The sequence below is a fragment of the Staurois parvus genome, unplaced genomic scaffold (assembly GCF_062004578.1).
Source record: "Staurois parvus isolate SC_StPar_1 unplaced genomic scaffold, SC_StPar_1.0 ptg001012l, whole genome shotgun sequence".
Lineage (NCBI taxonomy): Eukaryota > Metazoa > Chordata > Amphibia > Anura > Ranidae > Staurois > Staurois parvus.
Window position 1 is genome coordinate 43,137 of NW_028318808.1, and position 27,290 is coordinate 70,426.

General features: G+C 45.8%; 1 protein-coding gene across 2 annotated transcripts in view; it reads left to right on the forward strand.

The window, feature by feature from the left end:
* The first annotated feature begins 10,397 nt into the window (after positions 1-10,397).
* Positions 10,398-27,290, forward strand: part of LOC149441207 (RNA/RNP complex-1-interacting phosphatase-like) — a 43,671-nt gene continuing 26,778 nt past the window's right edge. For both annotated transcript variants that reach the window (XM_089657617.1, XM_089657618.1), the window contains exons 1-5: positions 10,398-10,558; positions 12,465-12,540; positions 13,602-13,733; positions 22,252-22,375; positions 23,843-23,903. In XM_089657617.1, coding sequence (XP_089513743.1) covers positions 10,452-10,558; positions 12,465-12,540; positions 13,602-13,733; positions 22,252-22,375; positions 23,843-23,903 — 500 coding nt within the window. In that variant the 5' untranslated portion in view covers positions 10,398-10,451. The remainder of the gene's footprint in view (positions 10,559-12,464; positions 12,541-13,601; positions 13,734-22,251; positions 22,376-23,842; positions 23,904-27,290) is intronic.

Here is a 27,290-nt window from a genome sequence, read left to right on the forward strand (position 1 = left end):
AATGTCATGCCCACCAAGCCAAGACTTAAAAGTTTTGACAGCTCATTGATTGGTGTAGGTGGAGACCCTTTACAAGTCATGGGTACCGCCTGGCTTAAACTGAAACTGGGTAATAAGGAACTGAGACACCCCATCATCATTGCTAGCATATCACAGCACCACATGATAATTGGGATGGACTTCCTAAAAAGGCTGAACACCATAGTTGACTGTGTGAACCAAGTCCTGTGGTCACAGGTAAATACCCCAATTAAATATGGGAAACTTAAAACTCCCCATTCCCGACAACACTGCCACCTGGTGGAAGAAAGGCCTGGATCATTAGAAATCCATTTCAGGAACAGCCAACTTCCTGATGTAACGGTTATCAAACCTGATGACTGTAACCCTATCAGAAGAGATGAGGAACACATTTTTAGAATTCCCCAAGATAAAATCAAAGATATTTCCCTCCAAGATGACATCCTTACGATATCTTTTCATCAGGAGGATAAACCAAGAAAAGGGGGAGATCATACCCAATTCTTGACAGGTATTGAAAGGGTTAACAGCGACTTGTTTATCCCCATCCGGATAAATGGTCTTAATAGGTCAAAATATGCCAAACTAGATTTGAGACAGGAACACAGCTTTGTAAGCCATGGGTTGATAAAACACCTGACCGAAATGGAAATGATCCGTTTCTCCACACCTCAGCGTCATTGGATTTCAGACTCCCTTGATGACTCTGATGATCACAATTCAATGGCTAGGTGTCTCTTAAACGTCACTGTAGGAAACAAAACAGCCACCCATGTGTTCCTAGTCTTGGATAATCCCCAAACGAAAATTTATTTTGGCAACGATGTATTACATCGCTTTGCAATGCAAGTCGACCTAATTAATGACTGTTTATGGAGTCGACTAAAGGGGGACCCCGAAAAATACCAAAATCTGGACTTAGCTTTAAAATCCCAGCAACAGATGCCTTATGCTGTTGAAGTCCAGGTAGCCCAAAAGATTACAATTCCTAAGGGCATAAATAATTTCATACTCCCCATCCAAGTTAAAAAGGGACATAGACTGAAGGGGTCAGATGCATTAGTATGCCTCTCCCATAAAATGCAGGGGGAGGGACTGAACATTACACACACGCCCCTAGTCAACACACATCAATCCCCGATGTACATTTACGTACATAATCTGTCCAATCAGGACATCGTCTTACCCAAAGAGACCCTTATTGGTCTAGCGGTAGAGACTGAATATTACACCTTTGGGGTCACTAACCAGGTGATTGGACTCATCCCCGATGAATATTTGTCGGAGGAACAATTAATTGAACAAACATTCCATTCATTACCAGAGGGTATTTTCACCATAGAGTCCATTTATCCATTCGATTCTAAAGATGGCACCTGTCGAATCGAAGAGACATCAATTGTCTTTGATCACCCAATCAAAGAACAAGAGTACCCCAAAGAACCTGGATGGCAGGAGAACACACACACACATCACATACCCAATGACCTCACCACAAAACTTGAAGAGGCATATGAGATAGGTCAGCCGGAAAGCTTTCCTGGATTCAAGGAGTTAGTGGAAGAGATGGTGGCCCTCGCCGACGCGTGTGCCAGTGATCTCGACCGACAATTGCTCCGAGAGCTTCTCCTTGAATTCCAAGAGATCTTTGCCAAGGATTCTTACGATTGTGGGACTACTGACCTACACATCGCTAGGATCCAAACAGATCCAGATGCCCCACCAGTATTCGTAAGACAGTATAGGTTACCATTAGCTTCCTATGAATCTCTAGCTGAGATTATCAGGAAGTTACATGAAAGGGGTATAATTAGGCCCATCCACAGCTCCTACAACCACCCGATCCTGGGTATTTTAAAACCCAATGGACAATGGCGTTTATGCGCTGATCTCCGTCAGCTGAACAAACGTGTGTACATGTCAGGATGGCCGGTCCCATACATAGACCAGTGTCTCGCCCAGCTCCAAGGATCCCAGGTTTTCACAGCTTTGGATTGTGCACAGGGGTATTGGACCATAAAGGTGAGTGAGGAAGACCAATACAAACTGGCCTTCAGTTTTGGGAATCGACAATATTGTTGGGTACGAATGCCTTTCGGATTCATAAATTCCGGACATGAATTTGCTGTGTTCATGCACAAGGCCATGCCAGACGCCTTCGAAAGGGGGACGTTGGCATATGTGGACGATATCCTGATCAAAAGTACTGATATGGCCAAACACATTACAGAACTTCGGCATGTCCTGGGCCAATTAAAAGCAGCAGGAGTAAAACTGTCATTACAAAAAGCCCAGTGGTGTCGCACGAAGGTAAACTTCCTAGGCCATGAAGTTACTGCTGAAGGTTTGAACCCACAAAAGAAGAAAGTTGAGGCGGTTCTGAACTGTAAAGTCCCTACTAACCTTAAAGAATTGAGATCCTTCCTAGGTATGGTAAACTACTCGCGTAAGTTTATTGATAATTACGCCGAGATAAGCAAGCCACTGCTTCACCTACTGAAGAAGGATGTCGAATGGTCGTGGGGTAAGAAACAGGAGGACGCCATGAAGGAATTAAAGGAACGTCTCACACAAGCTCCGTGTCTCGGATATCCCGAAGGGGGTAAAAATTTCTATCTAGAGACAGGGTTTACGCAGGTAAGTATGAGTTCTGTTCTTTACCAGAAACGTGATGATGTCAGTAAGGTGATTGCCTATGCCAGTAAAACCTTGTCCCCGGTTGAAGTAAAGTTCAGTGACTGTGAAAAAGCTCTATTGTCCACCGTGTGGGCATTACAGAATTTTCGCAGTTACATTCAGGGAGAGAGAATCATTGTTGAAACGGCACACCAGCCTTTACAGTATTTAAAGAGTGAACGTATCAAGGGAGGAAATGTGTCTAATAGCCGCATCACTGCTTGGACTTTGTCTTTGCAAGGGTGGCCTCTTGAAATTCGGTACAAACAGAACAAGGAAAGTCCAGTAGCCCAGGGCCTAGCCGAGCTCCATGATTGTTCCGCAACTACGCCTGCTATGGAGGGTCCGGACACTGACTTTCTGGAAGAACAACTGTTCTCTCCCTACAAGGTTTACGATGAAGAATACTGTAAACAGCTGCCGTGTGTATATGTGGATGGTTGTGCTTTTCATCACAAGGATGGGGAACAGCTCCAACTAGTGGCAGGTATTGGAATCGTTTGGACCCAAGGTGTCACCCCAATTTCTGTGGGATACAAACTTGGACCAAAAAGCAGTCAGGTTGCTGAACTTACTGCAATTCTTAGAGCAGTTGAGATGGCTATAGAGTTCAACATCAAAGAGTGTGCCATCATAACCGATTCCAATTATGTCAGGAATAGTTTTGTGGAGTATTTCCCTAGGTGGAAGCGAAACAACATGAACAAGAGTAATCACAAACCCGTGAAACATGGTAAGCTCTTCTGTCACATCGATGAACTGGTAAGGTCCAATGATCTCACCCTGCACTTCAAGAAGACCAAGGGCCACTCCAAGGTTCTAGGTGCCGAGAAAGAAGGGAACGATCTGGCCGATTCTCTAGCCAAGGAAGGGGCAATCACCGGTGAACTGTTAGACATTGATCAATTTTTAGGTACCGTACAGGTTGAAGCTGTCACCAGGCAACAGGCCAGAACAACTGGTGATCCAAATGCATTACAATGGAGTCACGATTCTCCTAGTGAGGATTTAATTACTGCCCAAAAAGAAGACCCAATAATTGGCTTGTTTTATAGTCATATAGAAGATCCCAACCAAAATCCCATAAATAAGGAAGTATATAGTGGGAAGGAGGATTTACGTATCTTAATGAAATCCAAATCCCAATTTTCTTTATACCAGGGATTGTTGATACGAACCTCAAAGGGTGGCGTACAACAATGGGTCGTCCCACTTAAATTTAGAGGTTTGATGCTACAGCATGCCCATGATGCTCCCACTTCCGGTCATCGTGGAGAGAAGATCACGTATGAGATCCTGCGGGATTATGCCTACTGGCCTCATATGTTACGTGATGTGAAGGAGTACTGCCAAGGTTGCCTAATATGTCCCCAATTTCAACCTACCAAGCCAACTCACAGAGCACCTCTCCAGAAGAGGGGGATATGTATGCCTTGGTCAGACCTTCAGATGGATTTTATTGGGCCAGTAACAAAATCTTCACGAGGAAATCGGTATATGTTAACAGTTACATGTTTATTCACCAAGTATGTCGAATGTATACCAGCACCAAATAATAGCTCCGAAACATGTGCTGCATTGCTAATAAATCATGTATTTTCACGTTTTGGTTTACCTCAGAGGATAGAGTCTGATAGAGGATCGCACTTCACTAGCGAAGTGATGGCCAAACTGTGGAAAATTTTGGGGGTTAAAAGGAAATTGCATATCGCCTATCGGCCAGCCTCTAGTGGTGGTGTAGAACGATACAATCAGACCATCGTTAACGTCCTTAAGAAATTTGTTAAGGAAACAGGCAAGGACTGGGATGTTAAACTTCCGCTGGTCCTGATGGCGTTGAGGGCTACTCCGAATACAGTTACAAAAATGTCATCTTTTGAACTGATGACAGGTAGACGGATGGTACTGCCCCAGCACTTATTGTATCGCACTACAGATCAAAATTTGATCAATGCTACCACCACACACCAGTACATAGAGGATTTACGTAAACATCTGCAATATGCTTTTGCCTTTGCCCAGCGAAATTTGGAAAGAGCTGCAACTAGTGCTAAGACATACTATGATCTCAAAACCTCCAAGAAGGAATATGAGATTGGTGACAAAGTCTATCTATACAACTTTGCAAGAGACCAGATCAAGGAACGGAAATTCCTTCCATCTTGGAAAGGTCCGTTCTCTATCATTGATAAAATCTCTCCGGTCGCATATAAATTGCAGGTTACCCGGTATGGTGAAATCAGTGATAGATGGGTGCACATCAACCAATTACGTGCTTGCCATCCGAAGTCTCAATTGCAGTTGTTGGAAGACTGAACCCACCAATTCCTATCTGGAGATATTGAGATCATTATTAAATTTCCTTTAAACATATAATTCATCTTTTGCCTTACAGGATCCAGTAATATAATTTTATGTATATCCATTACTCAAACTGTTCATTTTAATAATTTAGAAAGGAAGGCCCAGACTATGACCAGACCGGCGATCGGAGGTGTCAATGACCGGACCCTAGAAGGAAGCTATAATGTCCTGTGGGAAAGACCAGATGCCAGAGATCGATCCGGAGACGATAACCTGATGTCCCAGGCCACCAAGGGCTAGTCCAGAGGAAAAGACCCGCCTAGGAGACCGTCTAAGAGACCTGTCGTGCGGAGGACCCATGGACCCCAAGGTGGATGTGTCAGGCCAGGCCGGCCTCATCACAAGACCAGGATCGTCATCGGAAGTGTCCATCTAAAGACGCCGAGTCAAGTTGAGGACCAACCAGCATCACCGCTGCCATTTTATTATAAAAAAAAAAAAAAAAAAAAAAATTTTATTTTTTTTTATTTCATTCACTTCACCGGAGAAGACGAACAATCACTCTAGCCAAAAGCCCCACTCATGTTTTGCGACACAGACACCCCTATACACGTGCCTGTACCCCAAACAAAGGGGGATTTTGTTGTGGGCTTTTGAATCATGTCTCAAGAATATGACTTTTATCAAGACATAATATTATATGGCAAACAGCTCAGCAATAGCCGGATGCTAAGAGTTAATTTTGTCTTGGTTGAACCATCTAGCTAGAGAAATGTAATGGGTAAAGGGATTGTTTTTCTTTCCTCCTAGAGACAATACTATTTTAAAGTTCTCAGGTGATCAAACACCATTATTCAGACTTCAATAAGCAGGTAAACATATACAAGGTCTGGACATGACAATAGAGGAACCAAACTGATTGTCTGAGAGCTTACCCAAACCTTGTAGAGTGTGATGAACCAACAGACCTCTGAAACTATTACTATCTACTATTGTTCACCAAGGGTGAAAGCATTAACAATTGTTTACTATGAGTCCGATACAAGGGCTAGGCAAACAGAGATTTTTTCCCTACAACAGAGGAAATGTTGATGCTGAAACCAAGGGGTGAAATTCAGGACATTTAAGTTTAAAAGTTCACTGTATATCATTACAAAAATGTACTACAAAAACAGATTATGAATAAGATGTCATAGACTTTAAACACCACTAAATACTCAGCAATGGGAACTATATATCACTAACTTGAGTATTGAGATGATGGGAAGTAAGATGTATTATAAACTAGCATTAGTTACATGTCTTATCAAGAAACAAACAGGATGATACTTCAAGGAGGAATAACCGAATATACACCTATATTCCATGGTCCCTATTTAGAATATCATAGGTATGATCACTGCTATATCTGGATAGAGCCGTATATTTTATTCCTGAAATTACCTGAAGATTCCACCCAAGGTATGAGTCATCTCAAATACTCACATTGTTCTGTGATACATGACCGCCACCTGGCGGGCAGGTGAGAAATAGCTTATGTACACACATTTCTCAACTAGCCAATCGGGAAGCCTGGTGGGAAGGTATCTTAGAACAATGGACTAGTGGATATAAAAAGCCCATGTGCTGTAACATAAAAAAAAAAACAACCTCATGAAAAAGAAGAACCCTCATAAGACCTCATGGAAAGACCTGACATCTGAAGAAGATCTCTGCTGAAATAACTACTCTTCCATCTTTTCAAACTTCCTAAAACTTTAAACCTCTAAACTTATAACTTCCTACATTCTCCCCTATTGAATCTATCACTTGCCTATATATCAGTCTAAAGGCGTTCCACTGCCAGCTAAATCCACGGGAGAGTTGCCTAGTCTGACGTCCGGGTGTGGTGAGATGTTTATTTGATTTGTATTAATTACTTTCTCTGTTGTGTAGAATCATAAAAATTACCGTGGTGTATTACAACAATATCGGATAGTTAGATATATGTAGTCAGATACTGTGTTACTGTTAAAAAAATTGTTTATTGCCATATTATAAATTTTTCCATATTTCATAATTTATTGAATATTAATAACCAGAGTATCATATATCAAGGGCTTACTTCTTGCAAGCCTATGGCCACGGCATGTAAGAATATAACCTTTGAGATATTCGAAATTATTAATTATTAATAAATTTAATAAAAATCGTATCATTTAAATTTGTGGTTGATGTAATTAGTTAGAGACATTATTAGTGTGTCTTACATTGGTAGGATATATTTTTGATTGTGTGTACCAATGTTCATTTATCACCAGTCTTTTGTGTTTTGTGTTAATATATATATAATTTTTGTACATAAATAAATTTTTATATTTATCTATTATAAGGCAAATTTTGTGTGTATGGTACGAAATCATATTGGCTAAAAGAATTCAAGGTATAATAATAAGTGGTGATCAAATTATCAAAGTGTCCAAATTATTGGTTTACTAAATATTTGCCGTATTTTAACGGCTGGAGGCACTGTAATATTTCATCTAAGGGAAAGGGACACGCCCTTTATAAATAATATATATCCTTACATAAACCACCACAACAGTATCATCCGATCCGATGGTGGCATCTTCTTTATAGACCACATCTAGGAGTATCGTCCGATCCGATGGTGGCATCTTCTCTATAGACCACATCTAGGAGTATCATCCGATCCTGTGGTGGCATCTTCTTTATAGACCACATCTAAGAGTATCATCCGATCCTGTGGTGGCATCTTCTTTATAGACCACATCTAGGAGTATCATCCGATCCGATGGTGGCATCTTCTTTACAGACCACATCTAGGAGTATCGTCCGATCCGATGGTGGCATCTTCTTTATAGACCACATCTAGGAGTATCATCCGATCCTGTGGTGGAATCTTCGTTATAGACCACATCTAGGAGTATCATCCGATCCTGTGGTGGCATCTTCTTTATAGACCACATCTAGGAGTATCATCCGATCCTGTGGTGGCATCTTCTTTATAGACCACATCTAAGAGTATCATCCGATCCGATGGTGGCATCTTCTTTATAGACCACATCTAGGAGTATCGTCCGATCCGATGGTGGCATCTTCTTTATAGACCACATCTAGGAGTATCATCCAATCCGATGGTGGCATCTTCTTTATAGACCACATCTAGGAGTATCATCCGATCCTGTAGTGGCATCTTCTTTATAGACCACATCTAGGAGTATCATCCGATCTGATGGTGGCATCTTCTTTATAGACCACATCTAGGAGTATCGTCCAATCCGATGGTGGCATCTTCTTTATAGACCACATTTAGGAGTATCATCCGATCCTGTGGTGGCATCTTCTTTATAGACCACATCTAGGAGTATCATCCGATCCTGTGGTGGCATCTTCTTTATAGACCACATCTAGGAGTATCATCCGATCCGATGGTGGCATCTTCTTTATAGACCACATCTAGGAGTATCATCCGATCCTGTGGTGGCATCTTCTTTATAGAACACATCTAGGAGTATTGCCCAATCCTGTGGTGGCATCTTCTTTATAGACCACATCTAGGAGTATCATCCGATCCGATGGTGGCATCTTCTTTATAGACCACATCTAGGAGTATCGTCCGATCCGATGGTGGCATCTTCTTTATAGACCACATCTAGGAGTATCATCCGATCCGATGGTGGCATCTTCTTTATAGACCACATCTAGGAGTATCATCCGATTCTGTGGTGGCATCTTCTTTATAGACCACATCTAGGAGTATCATCCGATCCTGTGGTGGCATCTTCTTTATAGATCACATCTAGGAGTATCATCCGATCCTGTGGTGGCATCTTCTTTATAGACCACATCTAGGAGTATCGTCCGATCCGATGGTGGCATCTTCTTTACAGACCACATCTAGGAGTATCGTCCGATCCGATGGTGGCATCTTCTTTACAGACCACATCTAGGAGTATCGTCTGATCCGATGGTGGCATCTTCTTTATAGACCACATCTAGGAGTATCGTCCGATCCGATGGTGGCATCTTCTTTATAGACCACATCTAAGAGTATCATCCGATCCTGTGGTGGCATCTTCTTTATAGACCACATCTAGGAGTATCATCCGATCCGATGGTGGCATCTTCTTTACAGACCACATCTAGGAGTATCGTCCGATCCGATGGTGGCATCTTCTTTATAGACCACATCTAGGAGTATCATCCGATCCGATGGTGGCATCTTCTTTATAGACCACATCTACGAGTATCATCCGATCCTGTGGTGGCATCTTCTTTATAGACCACATCTAGGAGTATCGTCCAATCCTGTGGTGGCATCTTCTTTACAGACCACATCTAGGAGTATCGTCCGATCCGATGGTGGCATCTTCTTTATAGACCACATCTACGAGTATCATCCGATCCTGTGGTGGCATCTTCTTTATAGACCACATCTAGGAGTATCATCCGATCCTGTGGTGGCATCTTCTTTACAGACCACATCTAGGAGTATCATCCGATCCTGTGGTGGCATCTTCTTTATAGACCACATCTAGGAGTATCATCCGATCCGATGGTGGCATCTTCTTTACAGACCACATCTAGGAGTATCATCCGATCCTGTGGTGGCATCTTCTTTATAGACCACATCTAGGAGTATCGTCCGATCCGATGGTGGCATCTTCTTTATAGACCACATCTACGAGTATCATCCGATCCTGTGGTGGCATCTTCTTTATAGACCACATCTAGGAGTATCATCCGATCCTGTGGTGGCATCTTCTTTACAGACCACATCTAGGAGTATCATCCGATCCTGTGGTGGCATCTTCTTTATAGACCACATCTAGGAGTATCATCCGATCCGATGGTGGCATCTTCTTTACAGACCACATCTAGGAGTATCATCCGATCCTGTGGTGGCATCTTCTTTATAGACCACATCTAGGAGTATCATCCGATCCGATGGTGGCATCTTCTTTACAGACCACATCTAGGAGTATCATCCGATCCTGTGGTGGCATCTTCTTTATAGACCACATCTAGGAGTATCGTCCGATCCGATGGTGGCATCTTCTTTATAGACCACATCTAGGAGTCACATTTCCCGTCCTCTTCTCACTGTTGGAATAAAGCCAAATGAATGGAAGGACCTCTGTTCTCTATAGACAGCAGTGATGAGGAGGATTTGTGGTTATTTGAGGTGGTTAGGGTTGCTGATAACACAGCAGAAGGCTCTACATACAGTGACTGTAATGAGGACTCCAATGAGATATCAGACATTCCCCTCTATCAGAATATAAATTCCTCCACTAGTGTCTCAGCTCAGAAGGTGGGATTCATAATACTTAGTTTTCCCTCACTTGCCCAAGACCAATATGGCACCCGCAGCGCTCGTCCAGACGCGCCATCCATGTGCGCCGGGGCGGCGGTGACGTGTCACGCTCAGTGATGGCAGTCGTGTGATGATCAGTGTCCTGGCCGGCTTCGGTGTTCGTTTTCTACGCAACTCTTCCTTCTCCCGCCTCCTCCACCTGACCTCCTCCGCCATGAAGAACCATCTGCCGGACCGGTGAGAGGGGCCCCTTGTCTGAGAGGGGCCACACGGGGGGGAGGGGATGGGCTTTATCCTCAGGACTTGTAATGTGAGAGTTTACATGACGCCACACCGAAGGGGGATGATGATGATGGGGGAGGGGTTGATGGAGTTATGAAGGAGGTCCGGGGAGAGCGGATACAGTGAATGCGGGGTCCGGGGAGAGCGGATATACGGAATGCGGGGTCCGGGGAGAGCGGATACAGTGAATGCGGGGTCCGGGGAGAGCGGATATAGGGAATGCGGGGTCCTGGGAGAGCGGATATAGGGAATGCGGGGTCCGGGGAGAGCGGATATAGTGAATGCGGGGTCCGGGGAGAGCGGATATAGTGAATGCGGGGTCCGGGGAGAGCGGATATAGTGAACGCGGGGTCCGGGGAGAGCGGATATAGTGAACGCGGGGTCCGGGGAGAGCGGATATAGTGAACGCGGGGTCCGGGGAGAGCGGATATAGTGAACGCGGGGTCCGGGGAGAGCGGATATAGTGAACGCGGGGTCCGGGGAGAGCGGATATAGTGAATGCGGGGTCCGGGGAGAGCGGATATAGTGAATGCGGGGTCCGGGGAGAGCGGATACAGTGAATGCGGGGTCCGGGGAGAGCGGATACAGTGAATGCGGGGTCCGGGGAGAGCGGATACAGTGAATGCGGGGTCCGGGGAGAGTGGATACAGTGAATGCGGGGTCCGGGGAGAGCGGATATAGTGAATGCGGGGTCCGGGGAGAGCGGATATAGTGAACGCGGGGTCCTGGGAGAGCGGATACAGTGAATGCGGGGTCCGGGGAGAGCGGATATATTGAATGCGGAGTCCGGGGAGAGCGGATACAGTGAATGCGGGGTCCGGGGAGGGGGGATACGGTGAATGCGGGGTCCGGGGAGAGCGGATACGGTGAATGCACTGGCGTACCGGCTCCTCCCCTCCGGTCTTGCACTGGCGTACCGGCTCCTCCCCTCCGGTCTTGCACTGGCGTACCGGCTCCTCCCCTCCGGTCTTGCACTGGCGTACCGGCTCCTCCCCTCCGGTCTTGCACTGGCGTACCGGCTCCTCCCCTCCGGTCTTGCACTGGCGTACCGGCTCCTCCCCTCCGGTCTTGCACTGGCGTACCGGCTCCTCCCCTCCGGTCTTGCACTGGCGTACCGGCTCCTCCCCTCCGGTCTTGCACTGGCGTACCGGCTCCTCCCCTCCGGTCTTGCACTGGCGTACCGGCTCCTCCCCTCCGGTCTTGCACTGGCGTACCGGCTCCTCCCCTCCGGTCTTGCACTGGCGTACCGGCTCCTCCCCTCCGGTCTTGCACTGGCGTACCGGCTCCTCCCCTCCGGTCTTGCACTGGCGTACCTGCTCCTCCCTTCCAGTCCTACATCATCTAGCCTTCCACTCCCCAGTCTGACTGTCACTGGCCCCGCCCCTTTACTTATTGGATTTTAGTCCTTTCATTCATGGAGTTGCAGCATCACATGTCAGTGTTATCTAGGGTGGTCTGCATGCAAATACAGCCTGCCTAGGACCACCCACACCTCCAGACTGACACCCATCCAGAGGAGTACTAGGGCTTGGTGCTGCAATGTTTTCAGGAAGCTCTGTACAGCACCCTGTTGGACCCTCCCACCAGCCATGATCTGCCTGCATTCCATACAGAAGCACAGAGACCCAGTGATGTCATAGTGACGTATGTAATGAAAATGGAAAGGTTTTTTTTTTACGTGTCCTTTGATGATGGGGGAGGGGGAACCAGGGCAGGTGAAATATAAGCAGATTAAACTTCAGCTTCAGAGATTATTTCAGTGTAATGTATTCGTAATGTCATTGCTGCTGCCTGTCAGTGGGAGGATTGTACATTTCCCTGAGCTCAGCGATCTCACCAAGTAACTGTCCTTCCCTTGTAGGTGGACGGAGTACAGCGCCGTGGGCAAGCGGATTCCTGGAACGCGGTTCATTGCTTTTAAGGTTCCGTTGCAAAAAGTAGGTAGGCCGTATATATAAGTGGTTATACCAGGATCATGGTTGCAGCTACAGCCAGGATTCAGTTTTTTTCTGGTGATTCCGATGCGCTCAATCGCTTTTACACGCGGCGGAAGGGGGTCCCACCCTCCTGTCACTGCCGCCTTTGCCTAGCTCTCCCATCCCAACATAGAGATCTGTAACGATGCAACTGCTGTGAAGAGTGGAAGGAATGGAAGTTCCCGCCCCTTTTCTGTGATGTCAGAAGGTGGAAGAGATCTCATCACTTTCAGCTTTGGTTTGTTTCATTGCCGGCTGGTACAGCATCTGATCAATCTGATCTTGGTTTGATCTGCCGTTTGGAGGCCAGAGGAGAGATGTCCATAAAGAGGACCTCTCACAGGACTTGCTCTCACAGAAGAATATTGTTTTCCCCTTGTGAAAGCAAAAAAAACATAAAGGTACAGTGTGTAACATTTTACATAAAATGAAGAAAAAAATGTTAAAGCCCCCCCCATGCTCACATGCAAATGCTAACACGCATGTAGGTCCCACACGCATACAGTATGTAAACAGCAATAGCACCACACGTGAGGTATTGCTGCGAATGTCAGAGCGAGAGCAATAATTCTGACCTTCTGTGTAACGACAAACTGGTGACCTGGGAAGGCTATTAAAGCACCACCTAGGAATGTACCGCAGACTCACCAATCCACGGGAGTGCACAATTTTAAAGTGTGACATGTTAGGTATCTACTTGACGTAAAATCTTATATATTACCAAAAATTGGGTATTGTTTGTGTTCACTAAAATTCATTAAAGTGTTTTTTTTTAAATTTGCATTTGAAAGACCACTGCGCAAATATCGTGCGACAAACAATTTTAACGCCCTCAATTTTATTCTCTAGAGCCTCTACTTAAAAAAAAAAAAATAGAATTTTTGGGGGTTCTAAGTAATTTTTTAACAAAGCAGATATTTTTGTATGAGATAAATGTCAGAATTGTCCCGACAATTGGTTAATGTGTGATTTTTTTTTTTGTTTTGTTTTGGAAGAGACTGATTATTCCTGTTCCTTTCCAGATATTTGACCGCAAGCTGGCAACTGGGCAGAGGTTCTCACCTACCAACCTTATCATTGAAATTAAGAAGCAGAATGAGGAGCTGGGACTTGTTGTGGATCTGACGTGTACCAAGCGGTACTATACGCCAATGGTAGGTACATCCAGAGAACCTTGTGTAGTAAGAGAAGCCTGGACTGACCACCTAAAAATGCTGCTTTCCTGGCCATCTCTGGCCTCGTCACCTTTCTTCGTCATGGTATGTCTATGGATTCCTTGCAGTACAATTCATTTTAAATGTGAACTGTAGGGATACACCGATGCCGTTTTTGTTTAACACTGAGTACGAGTAACAACACTTTTTTAAAAGTAATCACTGACACCAGTTACTGACACCTATTGCCTTCTAAAGGTAAGTGGAAAAGGAGCTGTGGGGAAATGAGACTGTTTGGGGTTGGATGGTTGGGATGTGTGGTTGAGGGATGGGATAGGTAGACAGAGCTGGAAGCTGATCTGACTGCTGGGGGAAGGGGGGGAGGTTGGAAAGTAGCTTGGTGGTAGAAGGGTACCTTTAAGCTGTACAGTGAGGTACAAAAGATGGACGAATGTGACTAAACCAGGAGTAGAATAGATGGTAGTGAGAGGTGATAGGAGAGTAAGATAATGACAGGAATGTTTGGATTGGAGATTTTACTGTGCGCAGGGGAAAGGGAGGGGGGAGTAAACTAAATGGGTAAGGAGTGGTGACAGTAAGATGAGAGCAGAGCACCCATAAGAAATATTGGGGCCCCTTACACAGCTTTAAGCCTGGACCCACCTGGGCCTGACCAGCAACATTCCCCAGGACCCACCCATTGACCATCCTACCAAAGCCATCCACTGGCCTATCCATCTCATCTCATTCAACCCACGTCCTCCTCCAGTTCCATCATCCACATACCATGTTCTCCTCCTCCATCCCGTATTCTCCTCCTCCATCTCACATTCTCCTCCTCTGGCCCTATCTCCTCCATCCCAGGAAAATACAGGTGAACAATTGTAATATATGCTGCCCCTCTTGTCCAGGTGTGACAATGAGGCCGCACAAGCCCCCTGAAGCTATGCCCACAGTCCGGTCTGAATAATGTACATAGAATAAACCACAACCACCTACAAAAATTATAGTCCCTTTGGCCGTACAGTATATCCTTCCACGCTGGAAGTAGACAATAAATATAAACAGTTTCCGGTCACCATGGATATAAACCGTGTCTGTCACCATGGATATAAACCGTGTCTGTCACCATGGATATAAACCGTGTCTGTCACCATGGATATAAACTGTGTCTGTCACCATGGATATAAACCATGTCTGTCACCATGGATATAAACCGTGTCTGTCACCATGGATATAAACCGTGTCTGTCACCATGGATATAAACCGTGTCTGTCACCATGGATATAAACCGTGTCTGTCACCATGGATATAAACCGTGTCTGTCACCATGGATATAAACCGTGTCTGTCACCATGGATATTAACCAAATACCCCAATGTTCAATATAATGTTGCTTTTTCAATATAAATCCATGCACCCTAATAAATCTTCATATAATCCACCAGTACTTAGTGCTCCATCAATTCTTTGTGTTCATCACACCAATACATTGTCTTCTATTCATAGCACTTCAACTGTTGTGAATCTTTATTAAAAGTGCTGACATCAATTGCCTAGTATATGCAGCTTTAAAAACAGCCTAATAGCTCACTATCTCCTTATGGCAGTCTGGACCTCATCCAAGATGGCCGCTGCGGTACTTGTGGGAATGTCTAAATTCACTTCCTGACGCGTTTCATCATCACGACTTTATCAAAGATTCACAACACTTTTAAGAAGGTTTTGCACAATGATATTGTACTTTCTTTGTGGGCATTCTCATCGTGGATTTGGAGCACTGGTAACAAGAGCCTGGAGCTTGTATTTGGTCTGAGTCAAGCCTGCATTACCTGTCTATCTAGTAAGGTAAATGGGTTGGCAGGTGATTTATTATTCAGACCACAGAGGAAATTGACCACTTATTCAAGTTTGGCGTGGCACGGGTTCACAATACAAAAAGGATAGCTGGCCTTGTAGTGGCAGCAGAATCCTGGAGGACTTTATTGATTACTTAGCCTGCACCACCTGTTGATTTGGTAAGGTGTATAGATTGACAAGTGGCACACTTGATTGATTGCACTGTATGACCACTATTTGCAGTGTGGTGCGGCACATATTCACAGTGTTTAGAGGAGTGTGGAACATAAAGCAATTGTTCATGAATTTGGGCAAGAGGCTGAATCTTATCACTGGATATATAGGTGATCACGGTGATACTGATTGTGATACACACGCACCAATAACATTTGCATCTAAGGATAATGCACTATGTTTAGTTTATTTACTACTATGAATAGAAGAGGACATATTGGTGTGATGAACACAAAGAATTGATGGAGCACTAAGTAATGGTGGACTATATGAAGATTTATTAGGGTGCATGGATTTATATTTGTGACGGGAGTGACTTTTGGGGGTGGGGGGACCTCTGTATCATCTCCCCAGATCATTATGTTTAATCCACCCTGTGCCTGTTTAGGAGTACAGGGTGTGAATGTCCCAGTATTGTGCATTTGTGTGCTGTCCTTTGTCTAGGCCACATGGCTGTTCATTGTTTGTTTGCCATGTGCTACCCCCCATTGTGCTGTGCCTTGCTGGCCAGCCAGCTATTATGGGATGTACTGTTTGTGTATTGGTGTGGGGGTTGGTCAATGTCCTTTGCCATGTGCTTCATCCCATTGTTCTGTGTCTTGGTGGGATGGGGAGGGGTGATGATGTATTTCCTGTTCCTGGTTGTGTTTCCCCGCCCTCTGTATATATCCTGTGTTTTGTGTTAAAATAAAGAGTTGGCTTCCTGTTTTAAGAAGAGCTGGGTGCTGTCTTTTTCCTGAGGGATTTCAAGGGTGTGGTCCGTGGATGGTGTTCGGACAGGGAAGCTGTGGTATAACAGAAAAACTCAGTGCGGTCTGGGTTCCGGTTCTGTTACAATATTGAAAAGCAACATTATATTAAACATTGGAGTATTTGGTTTATATCCACGGTGACCGGTCTGAATAACGTGTCTGGGTTTCAGACAGACTGAAACCCGGACACACGATTCAAAACCTGCACTGTCTTGATGAATCCTGGACAGGTGGTAACCCTAGGGTCACCCCATATACTGATAGCAGCCATTGTGACCCCAAGACAATGCATAGAAGAGCAGCACAGTGTTTGGCCCCAAAACACAATAGAGTAGAGCAGCAGAATGTGGTCCCCAGGGGCCTAAAACACAGAATATGAGTGCAGCACAATGTGGTCCCTGGGGCCCCAGCATACTATCATGGTGGGAGGCAGCAGAATGTGGGCCCCCCCCCCCCCCCCGCACAATATAAAAGTGCAGAACTTCATTAAAATGATCCATTAAGGTAAAAAATAAACCCTAGTAAGGTAAACCTGCAAAAGAAGATAGAGGAGACTTGCCTCTCTCACCGCCCGCGCTTCACTCCTGAGAAATCTTACTGTGAAGTCCATTGTGAAACCAACACTTCCAGCAACTGCTCATCTCTTTGGTCCCCAAATAAATGTTCCACTATTATTATTATTATACAGGATTTATATAGCGCCAACAGTTTGCTCAGCGCTGTACATTACAATGGAAGACAATACACAGTAACAATACGAATCAATACACGAGGGGTTCGAGGGCCCTGCTCCTTGGAGCGTACAATCTAGGAGGGAGGGGCTAGTGGCACAGGAGGAAATAGCTGTGGGGGATGGAGTGGTAGGAAGAGTGGAGATCAGTAATTAGCTGAGATTGGGGTAGGCTTCCCTGAAGAGAGAGGTTATCACAGTGCGCCTAAAAATTAGGAGAGTAGGTGATAGTCTGATGGATTGGGGTAGGGAGTTCCAGAGAATGGGGGAAGTCCTGGAGTCGGGCATGGGAGGAGGAGACCAGGGAACTAGAGAGGAGGTCTTGTGAGGAGCAGAGAGTGAGTTTTGGGTGGTATATGGATATCAGATCGGTGATGTAGTTTGGGGCAGTATTATGAACAGCTTTATACGTCAGTTTTGGCATTTTGAATTTTATCCGTTGGGCAATCGGAAGCCAGTGGAGGGATTGGCAGAGGGGGGTGGCGGAGACAGAGCGGTTAGTAAGGTGGATGAGTCTGGCTGCAGCATTCAAGATAGACTGAAGCGGGGATAGCCTGCGGTGGGGTAAGCCGATGAGGAGGGAGTTGCAGTAGTCGTGCCGTGATATGAGGGAGTGAATGAGTTGCTTAGTGGTTTCCAGGGTTAGAAACGGATGTATTTTAGAGATGTTGCGGAGGTGAAGTCTGCATGAGTTTGTCAGCGATAGGACCTGGGGCTGGAAAGACAGATTGAAGTCTAGGATGACACCTAGTACTCTGGCTTGAGGGGAGGGACTGATGGTGGCGTTGTTGGTCTTGATGGAGAAGTTGGGGGGGGGGAGAAACTAGGAGCTTGGTTCTGAAAAGATTTAGTTTGAGGAAGTGACATCCAATCCGATATGTCGCTCAGTAGGCTTGTGATACGGGCGGAGACTGAAGGGGTGAAGCGAGGGGTAGAGAAATAGATTTGCGTGTCGTCAGGACAGAGATGGTAGTTGAAGCCGTGAGAGTGTATCAATTGGCAGAGGGAGGAGGTGTAGATGGAGAAGAGAAGGGGCCCGAGGACAGAATCTTGAGGGACCCCAACAGAGAGGGGGAGGTGGCAGCGTTATAGGTAACACTGAAGGAGCCAGGAGAGAGCGGAGTCTCTGAGGCCGAGGGAGTGTAGTTTTTAGAGGAGGAGGGGGTGGACAACCGCATCGAAAGCTGCAGAGAGGTCAAGGAGTAGGAGCACTGAATAGTGTCCATTAGCTTTGGTGGTTAGCAGGTCGTTGGTGAGTTTGAGTAGGGCGGTTTCGGTGGAGTGTAGGGGGTGGAAGCCGGACTGTAGGGGATCGGGGAGGTTGTTGTTGGTGAGGTGGGAACTCAGGCGATTATAGACTAAGCGCTCTAGGAGTTTGGATGTAAATGGCAGCAGGGAGATGGGTCTAAGGTTGTTCAGGTCCGTGGGATCCAGGGAGGGTTTTTTAAGTATGGGGGTGATGTGTGCGTGTTTTAGAGGGGAGGGGAAGGCACCAGTAGAGAGGGAAAGATTAAAGATGCGTGTGAGGGAGCGTAGGATGGAGGAAGAGGGAGATCGTAGGAGTTGTGAGGGGACAGGGTCAAGGGGGCAGGTGGTGAGGCGGGCTTCAGAGAAGACCTTAGTGACCTCTTCAGTGGTAGCGAGGTCGAAGGAGTGGAGTGTTGAGGGGGTTTTAGTGTGAGGGATGCTAGGTGGGGTGGAAGTCTGGACAGTGGCGAGGTCGAAGGATTGGAGTGTTGAGGGGGTTTTAGTGTGAGGGAGGCTAGGTGGGGTGGAAGTCTGAGCAGTGGTGATGTCCCTACGAATTGCGTCGATCTTGTTTTTGAAATGGTTAGCAATCTCGAGGGCGGTGAGTGAGGTACTGGGCGGAGGTGGGGGCGGAGAGAGTAGAGAGTTAAAAGTGGAGAAGAGCCGGCGAGGACTGGAGGAGAAGGTAACAAAGTAGGCTTGCTTGGCAGCGTGGAGGGAGGAAGTATAGGTTAGGGAGGCAGATTTATATCGGGTGAACGCTTGTTGGGATCTGGTTCTGCGCCATAGATGCTCAAGGCGACCGAATGCGTTGTTTCAGATTTTTGGTTGGTCAGTCTGCCAGGGTTGTTGCGGTCGGGGTCTAATGCTTCGTGTAGTTGGGGTTGCTAGCGAGTCTTTCGTAAAGTTGGTCAGCAGCAGAGTGGAAAGGGGCCGGGTTCAAGTTGTGGAGGTTTCTGCTGATGATGGTTTGATGTTTGGAGGGATAGGTGTTTGAGGACGAGGAGACTGTGAAGGTGATGAGATTGTGATCAGAGAGGGGAAATGGGGTGTTGGAGAGGTTATAGGGAGTACAGTGGTGGGAGAAGATAAGGTCTAAGGTATTTCCGTTGGAATGAGTGGAGGACTGAATACACTGCGCTAGTTCAAAAGAAGAGGTTAAGTGGAGGAGTTGGGATGTAGCCGGGTTATTGACGGTAATAGGGATGTTCAAGTCTCCGTGGATGATAGCGGGTAGCTCAGAGGAGAGAAAGTAGGGTAGCCAGGCGGCGAAGTCATCGAGAAAGCGGGACACGGGGACAGGAAGCTGGTAGATCACTGCAATCCTCAGGGAGGTTGGAGAGAATAGCCGGGTGCACTATGAGCCCCAGTCTGTCAAGGTAAATAATCCCAAAATCTAGCCAGAGGAAAGAGGAACACTTCACACACTGTCAGGGTATTTATTGCAGTCTGTGTTCCCTTTTGAGGCAATAACCCCTCATCGTCTGTGCTCTACAAAAACAAGAAAATGGGATAACTGGTGTCACCAGGACAGGAACCTGAAAGATGTTCTCAATTTGGGGGTTAGGTTTAAAGCCGTACAAAACCCAAAACATAAAGTATGTTGCAGCTTACCAATCGTTAGCCATGGTGGCAGAACACGCTGTCCAGACAAAGTGTCATTTACAGGGATTAGACAAACCATTTACCATTGACAGGGGTGCTTACAATGACCTCTGTTTTCAATTGGTGATCTAGCCAGTAACACACCACCTGTATTAAGAGTGCCCCCACTCTGGATGGAGCACAGGGGTCACCTTTGGACAGCAGCGTTGTCTGGTGGGAGAGGAGTGTTAGATTTACTAGTAGATTTAGATGGACTTGGCTAACAAATTAAAGCTGAACTCCAGCTCACACTTTATAATTGTTACAGCAACGGTTTTGTTCCTTTTTGGGATAAAGGGTTTACATCAATAAAATCTGGTCATTGTGAGCACTCCTGTCAGTGGAAAATGTTTTGTCTAATCCCTCTGACACTTTAGCTGTACAGCATGTTCTGCTAAAGGAATTTTAAAAATAGACTTACTGGCAGGATCACCAGGTGATAATATAGGAAACAAGCCTAAAAAAAGAAAACCAATGCAGCCATCACGTCATATAGATTGGTATGCTGCAATGTTTGACATTTTTGTTCTTGGGTTTAATACCACGTGTCGTACACTAATTTTTCATTTTATATATACGTATATATATATATATATATATATATATATATCACTGATGAGTATGGTATGCTTAGGATCATGAGCAGTTCCTTCTCCATACTCTTCTCTTCCCATCACTCTGGTACAAGTTGATGTCGGTCTCATCTGTCCATAGGATGTTGTTCCAGAACTGTGAAGGCTTTTTTACATGTCGTTTGGCAAACTCTAATCTGGCCTTCCTGTGTTTGAGGCTCACCAATGGTTTCCATCTTGTGGTGAACCCTCTGTATTCACTCTGGTGAAGTCTTCTCCTGATTGGTGACTTTGACACACATACACCTACCTCCTGGAGAGTGTTCTTGATCTGGCCAACTGTTGTGAAGGGTGTTTTCTTCACCAGGGAAAGAATTCTTCGCTCATCCACCACAGTTGTTTTCCGTGGTCTTCCGGGTCTTTTGGTGTTGCTGAGCTCACCGGTGCGTTCCTTCTTTTTAAGAATGTTCCAAACAGTTGTTTTGGCCACGCCTAATGTTTTTGCTATCTCTCTGATGGGTTTGTTTTGTTTTTTCACCCTAATGATGGCTTCACTGATAGTGACAGCTCTTTGGATCTCATCTTGAGAGTTGACAGCAACAGATTCCAAATGCAAATAGCACACTTGAAATGAACTCTGGACCTTTTATCTGCTCATTGTAATTGGGATAATGAGGGAATAACACACACCTGGCCATGGAACAGCTGAGAAGCCAATTGTCCCATTACTTTTGGTCCCTTAACAAGTGGGAGGCACCTATGCAAACTGTTATCATTCCTACACCGTTCACCTGATTTGAATGTAAATACCCTCAAATTAAAGCTGACAGTCTGCAGTTAAAGCACATCTTGTTCGTTTCATTTCAAATCCATTGTGGTGTATGGAGCCAAAAATGTTACAATTGTATCCTTGTCCCAATATTTATGGACCTGACTGTATATACATGATTTTGTATTTCCGTGTAGGGGGCGCACGTGCGCCCTACTTGTGCCGCCATTGGTGGCTACAGCTGTCGATCACTGGGTCCCAGCCGGAGATTGCCCAAAGGCACCCGACAATCACTGAGGAACACTGACGGGGAGAAGTCCGTATGTAAACAATACAGATCTCTCCCCTATAAGCTCCAGCAGAGCAATACAAAGCAGAGTGCTTACACAGTAAAACAGCACACAGTTAACCCTTTGATCGCCAGATATTAACTCCTTCCTGCCCAGTGCCATTAGTACAGTGTCAGTGCTTTTTATTCGCACTGATCACATATCACAGACATCATATTAATGTCACCTGATTTGGATGTAAATACCCTCAAATTAAAGCTGACAGTCTGCAGTTATAGCACATCTTGTTTGTTTCATTTCAAATCCATTGTGGTGTATAGAGCCAAAAATGTTACAATTGTGTCGATGTCCCAATATTTATGGACCTGACTCTATATATCTATCTATCTAGATAGATAGATAGATAGTTTCTTATGGTGGATGTTGATTGTTCTTTACAGGAGTTTCCAGCCATGGTACAGTATGCAAAAATCTTCACAGCTGGAAAGAAAGTGCCTTCTGATGATGTTATCCATGAGTTTAAAAGCATTGTGAAGCAGTTTCTGAGTGAGAACCCTGACAATGGTAAGGTCTTCTCCTTATTCCAGGCCGTTTGGTTCCCAGACATGAATGTGACTACTAGAGGGACTATCAACTCTCACATTTTAAAACAACTCATTAAGTTTAAAATAGAAATGAAGGGTAAAACATTTGTATATAGATATGAAAAAAATTATAAATACATTTTTTCCCTTTTATTAGTGATCACAAGACCTCTGTTCTCAAAGGATGGGGGGGGAGGTAATGGGGGTGTCAGCACAAGTCTGATCATTGGAGGAGAGCAGGCTGAGTTCCCCGCACCATGCTGTGATTTCATGCCTAGTGTAGTCAGTTTATAGTAGGAAAACAGAGGGACTGGTGGTAACACTAGGTATTTCACACAAAGGGAGTAATGCAAAGAGAACAGGATAGGCTTTCATAAAAGTACATGGTACAGCAGGCACAGATCAGGAATAGGAAATGTTGGGTTTACATGTTATTTAATTATACCCTTTTGCTCTAAACCTGACTAACATGTACTTGGACCCCTAAATGAAAATCCATTGTGAGGTCAGTTTTGTGTTCCAATGATTGTCACACTTTATCTCTCATACATATCATCTTCTGTTTTGTGTGTATTGCGAACGTTTATTCCAAAGCATATGCTAAGAGGTCTGAAACCTTGTGATGTTGGCAGCACAATATCCCCTCAAACAACCTCCAGCCACAATCCTACGAAAGCTGCGGCCAAAGCCAAGCCTAGAGGTCACTTTGCCAGGACTTCATGTGACACTCCATCCCGGAGTTGCTCGGTCCTCCCCAACACTGGAGCAGGAACACGTCATAGCACCTGTCCCTGCATCCAAAGCCGCCTATGTACAGTATTGGACACAGTAGGCCACTTATCTGTCTTCAGAGGAATTTTCTGCATCCATTTCATGATTCCCCAGAAAGCAAACTGCCTTTGTACAGTCAGATTTGTCTGGAGATAAACTCTGCTGGCTCCTCCTCTTGTCCACCCGATCCCCTTTACTTTAGATTCTGCATAGTCTGCCCTTACAAAGGCAAGCATGATATAGGTACAGGAGGACTGGGACAATGTCTTAGCCAGGAACTTGGACCATATACTGTATCTGTGCCCAGGTGCACAGGCTGCTGTATTCTCACAATCAGCCTATTTAATAAAAAGCAAAGTAAAACCCTCACATGATGATGTAGTGTTCGCAGATTGTGCACAACGTTCAATAAGCGGACACTAATATAAGACCAAGCATTTCACTGCCGTCAGTCCCGGTGTACACTCCAATCCACTCTGTGCACCAAGACTGACAGCTGGTAGCCATCTCCTGGTACTGTATTGCAGTCTGGATTTTGTGTTCTGGATTCAGTAACAGTACCAGTTATTATACTTTATAGAACAGTTAGTTGTATGCTTCCTGTATGAAGTGGGCAGCAGTATGAAATGCACAGTAAAATTATTTCAGTAATATATTTCCAGTTCTTTCCCTGCAGATAAACTCATTGGCGTTCACTGTACACATGGGTTGAACAGGACAGGATATTTGGTTTGCAGGTAAGTTGGCTTTTTACTATTATGGGGCATACCGTATTTTTCGCTCCATAAGACGCACCTGACCATAAGACGCACCTAGGTTTTAGAGGCAGAAAACAGGAAAAAAAAAATTCTGAACTAATGGACTGCAGACATAGTACAGGAGATGACCAGAGACTGCGGACAGCACAGGGATGACCAGAGACTGCGGACAGCACAGGGATGACCAGAGACTGCGGACAGCACAGGGATGACCAGAGACTGCGGACAGCACAGGGATGACCAGAGACTGCGGACAGCACAGGGATGACCAGAGACTGCAGACATAGTACAGGAGATGACCAGAGACTGCGGACAGCACAGGGATGACCAGAGACTGCGGACAGCACAGGGATGACCAGAGACTGCGGACAGCACAGGGATGACCAGAGACTGCGGACAGCACAGGGATGACCAGAGACTGCGGACAGCACAGGAGATGACCAGAGACTGCAGACATAGTACAGGAGATGACCAGAGACTGCGGACAGCACAGGGATGACCAGAGACTGCGGACAGCACAGGGATGACCAGAGACTGCAGACATAGTACAGGAGATGACCAGAGACTGCGGACAGCACAGGGATGACCAGAGACTGCGGACAGCACAGGGATGACCAGAGACTGCGGACAGCACAGGGATGACCAGAGACTGCGGACAGCACAGATGACTGCTGACCTGTGGGGAGGTGGGGAGCGAGTACCTGAATTTGACAGGTACCCGCTCTTACTTCCGCAGAGTTTTTGTTTGATCTTACCTGTTCCTCGATCCAGCCGCGCGCTGTCTTCCCGGCTTCTGTAATGGCGCTCGGCATGACAGCCGGGTGCCCAGTGCGCATGAGCGAGAAGCACTTGCGCTTTGTGATTGGTCCGGCGGCTTCTGGGATCGGTCATGTGTCCCAGGTACCGCCTTACCATTTACAAAAAGCACCGCTTCTTGCGCATGCGCACTTGGCACCCGGCTGTCATGCCCACACTACAGAAGCCGCGAAGACAGCGCGCCGCTGGATAGAGGAACAGGTAAGATCAAAGAACAAAGTAGTAAGAGCGGGTACCTGTCCAATTCAGTTACCCGCTCCCCACCTCCCCAAAGGTCAGCAGTCCTCTCTATAAGGTCCCACTGCAGAGCTGAGCGGCCGGCCCGGTATTCTGCACGGCGGCGGTGGAAATACCGGACCGGCCACTCTATATTCGCTCCATAAGACGCACTGACATTTCCCCCCCTTTTTTGGGGGGAAAAAAGTGCGTCTTATGGAGCGAAAAATACGGTAATATAACCCCAACACATACATTTTACCATGTGGGGAAACCTTAGCAAATAATATTTCATACAAAGGACATTAAATGATAGCAGTGTGCTTCCCTTTAGGATACACTTCAGGTAACAGGTACATTCAGGTACATTCAGTTGTAGCAAAGCGAATACTGTCCAATAAATGCTGCAACTGTATAAGGTCCAATGTGCAGTCAGCTTACCTGCAATCCAGATTTCAAGGCTCCACAGTTGATTTACCTATGAGGCTTTACCCAGGGCTCATGGATGGGACTGTAGAAACAGAAAAGTGACAGCAGAAAAATACTGAGTGGTCCATCAAGTCTGCCCAATTTTTGTTTTTGTTTTGGGGGTTTTTTTGCGGGGTGTGGTTTTTTTTGTTTGTTTTTTTTGTTGTTTTTGTTCACTTTTTGTCTGAGTATAGATCTATGCTGCTTGTACCAAGAATGTTTGAAGCTATTTACTGTTGACTGGCTCACTACCTCTGCTGAAAGTTTATTCCAAGCATCATCTACTCTTTCAGTAAAATAGTACTTTCTACATATATATCAGCCAGCTCCGAAATCCCAACACCAAGAGCCTACTATCACAGTTAAGGGCCAAAAGCTGCAAGCTGGGGACCAATTTACATAACTTGGCAGTACCCTATCCCGCGCAGTGACAGTTGACATCGAGGTCACCTGCAGAATCGCCAAGGCAAGCTCTGCATTTGGCAGACTACTGACCAATGTGTGGGACCACCATGGAATAAGCCTTACCACAAAGCTCAAAGTCTACCGAGCAGTAGTGCTAACTACCCTGATGTATGCCAGTGAGACTTGGACTTTATACAGGAGTCATGCTAGGCAATTGAACCACTTCCACATGACCTGCCTCCGCAGACTTCTGAGGGTCTGTTGGCAGGACAAGGTACCAGACACAGAAGTCCTCTCCAGTGCAGACCTGCCATCAGTTCACACCCTGCTGATGAAAGCCAAGACATTCTGGGCAGGCCATGTTGCAAGGATGCCAGACCACCGCATCCCTAAACAGCTCCTCTATGGTGATCTGTCTGAAGGAAAGCAATTGCATGGGTGGGGGGGGGAAACAAAGGAAGCAATACAAAGACACATTGAAAGCCTCCAAGTCCCTGGATATTGACATCACCTCCTAGGAAACCCTGGCACAAAATTGATCAACATGGCACACCTTGATCCACCAAGGCTGCCAAACATTTAAGGAGAGAACAACCACAGCACAAGAGAAGCGAGCACTCCACAAAGCCAGAGCTGCAAATGCTGCAACAGTGGTGCCCACATATGTCTGCCTGACGCGTGGCAGAACATTTCGTGCCCATATAGGCCTTACCAGCCACCTACGGACACACCGTGGACAGCTCACTATCTGTTAGATGTCAAGGTCCTCTTCGAACACGATGGACGAACATCCGTTTCTAAGATTAGTTTTGACCTTTCCTCCAGTTAGTTGAAGGTCCTGTCCTCGTGTTCTTGATTTGGTTTCCTGTTGAAAATACTGTTAGTTCAGTGGTGTCTTCTAGCCTTTCAGAAGATGCTGTGAGCACAGTAGACGACCAGCAAGTCGTAGGTTCAGTGTTGGCTGAGACTGGAAGCAATCCCAGATGTATTGATGCCTTGAAATATTTCAAGGGGGATGGGGCAGAGAGAGTGCCAGGCAGGATGAGAGGTTAGAAGGTAAAGCACAATGGCTTAGTGGTTAGTACTTATACCTTGCAGCACTGAGTTCCTCCGTCCCACTGACTGGGCATTCAGTTTGCATGTTCTCCCTGTGCATGCATTGGTTTCCTCTGGATAATCCGGTTTCCCCCCACACCCCAAACACATGCTGGTAGGTTAATTGACTTGTGTCTAAATTGGCCCTAGTTTGTATGCACCTAACATACACTATATTGCCCAAAAGTATTGTCCCCGCCCTCCCAATCATGTGATTCAGGTTTTCCAATCCCCTCCATGGCCACTGGTGTTTAAAATCAAGCCCCTAGGCATGCAGACTGTTTCTACAAACATTTGTGAAAAATAGGTCGCTCTCAGGAGCTCAGTGAATCCCAAGCGTGGTACTGTGATCGTTTTCCACCTGTG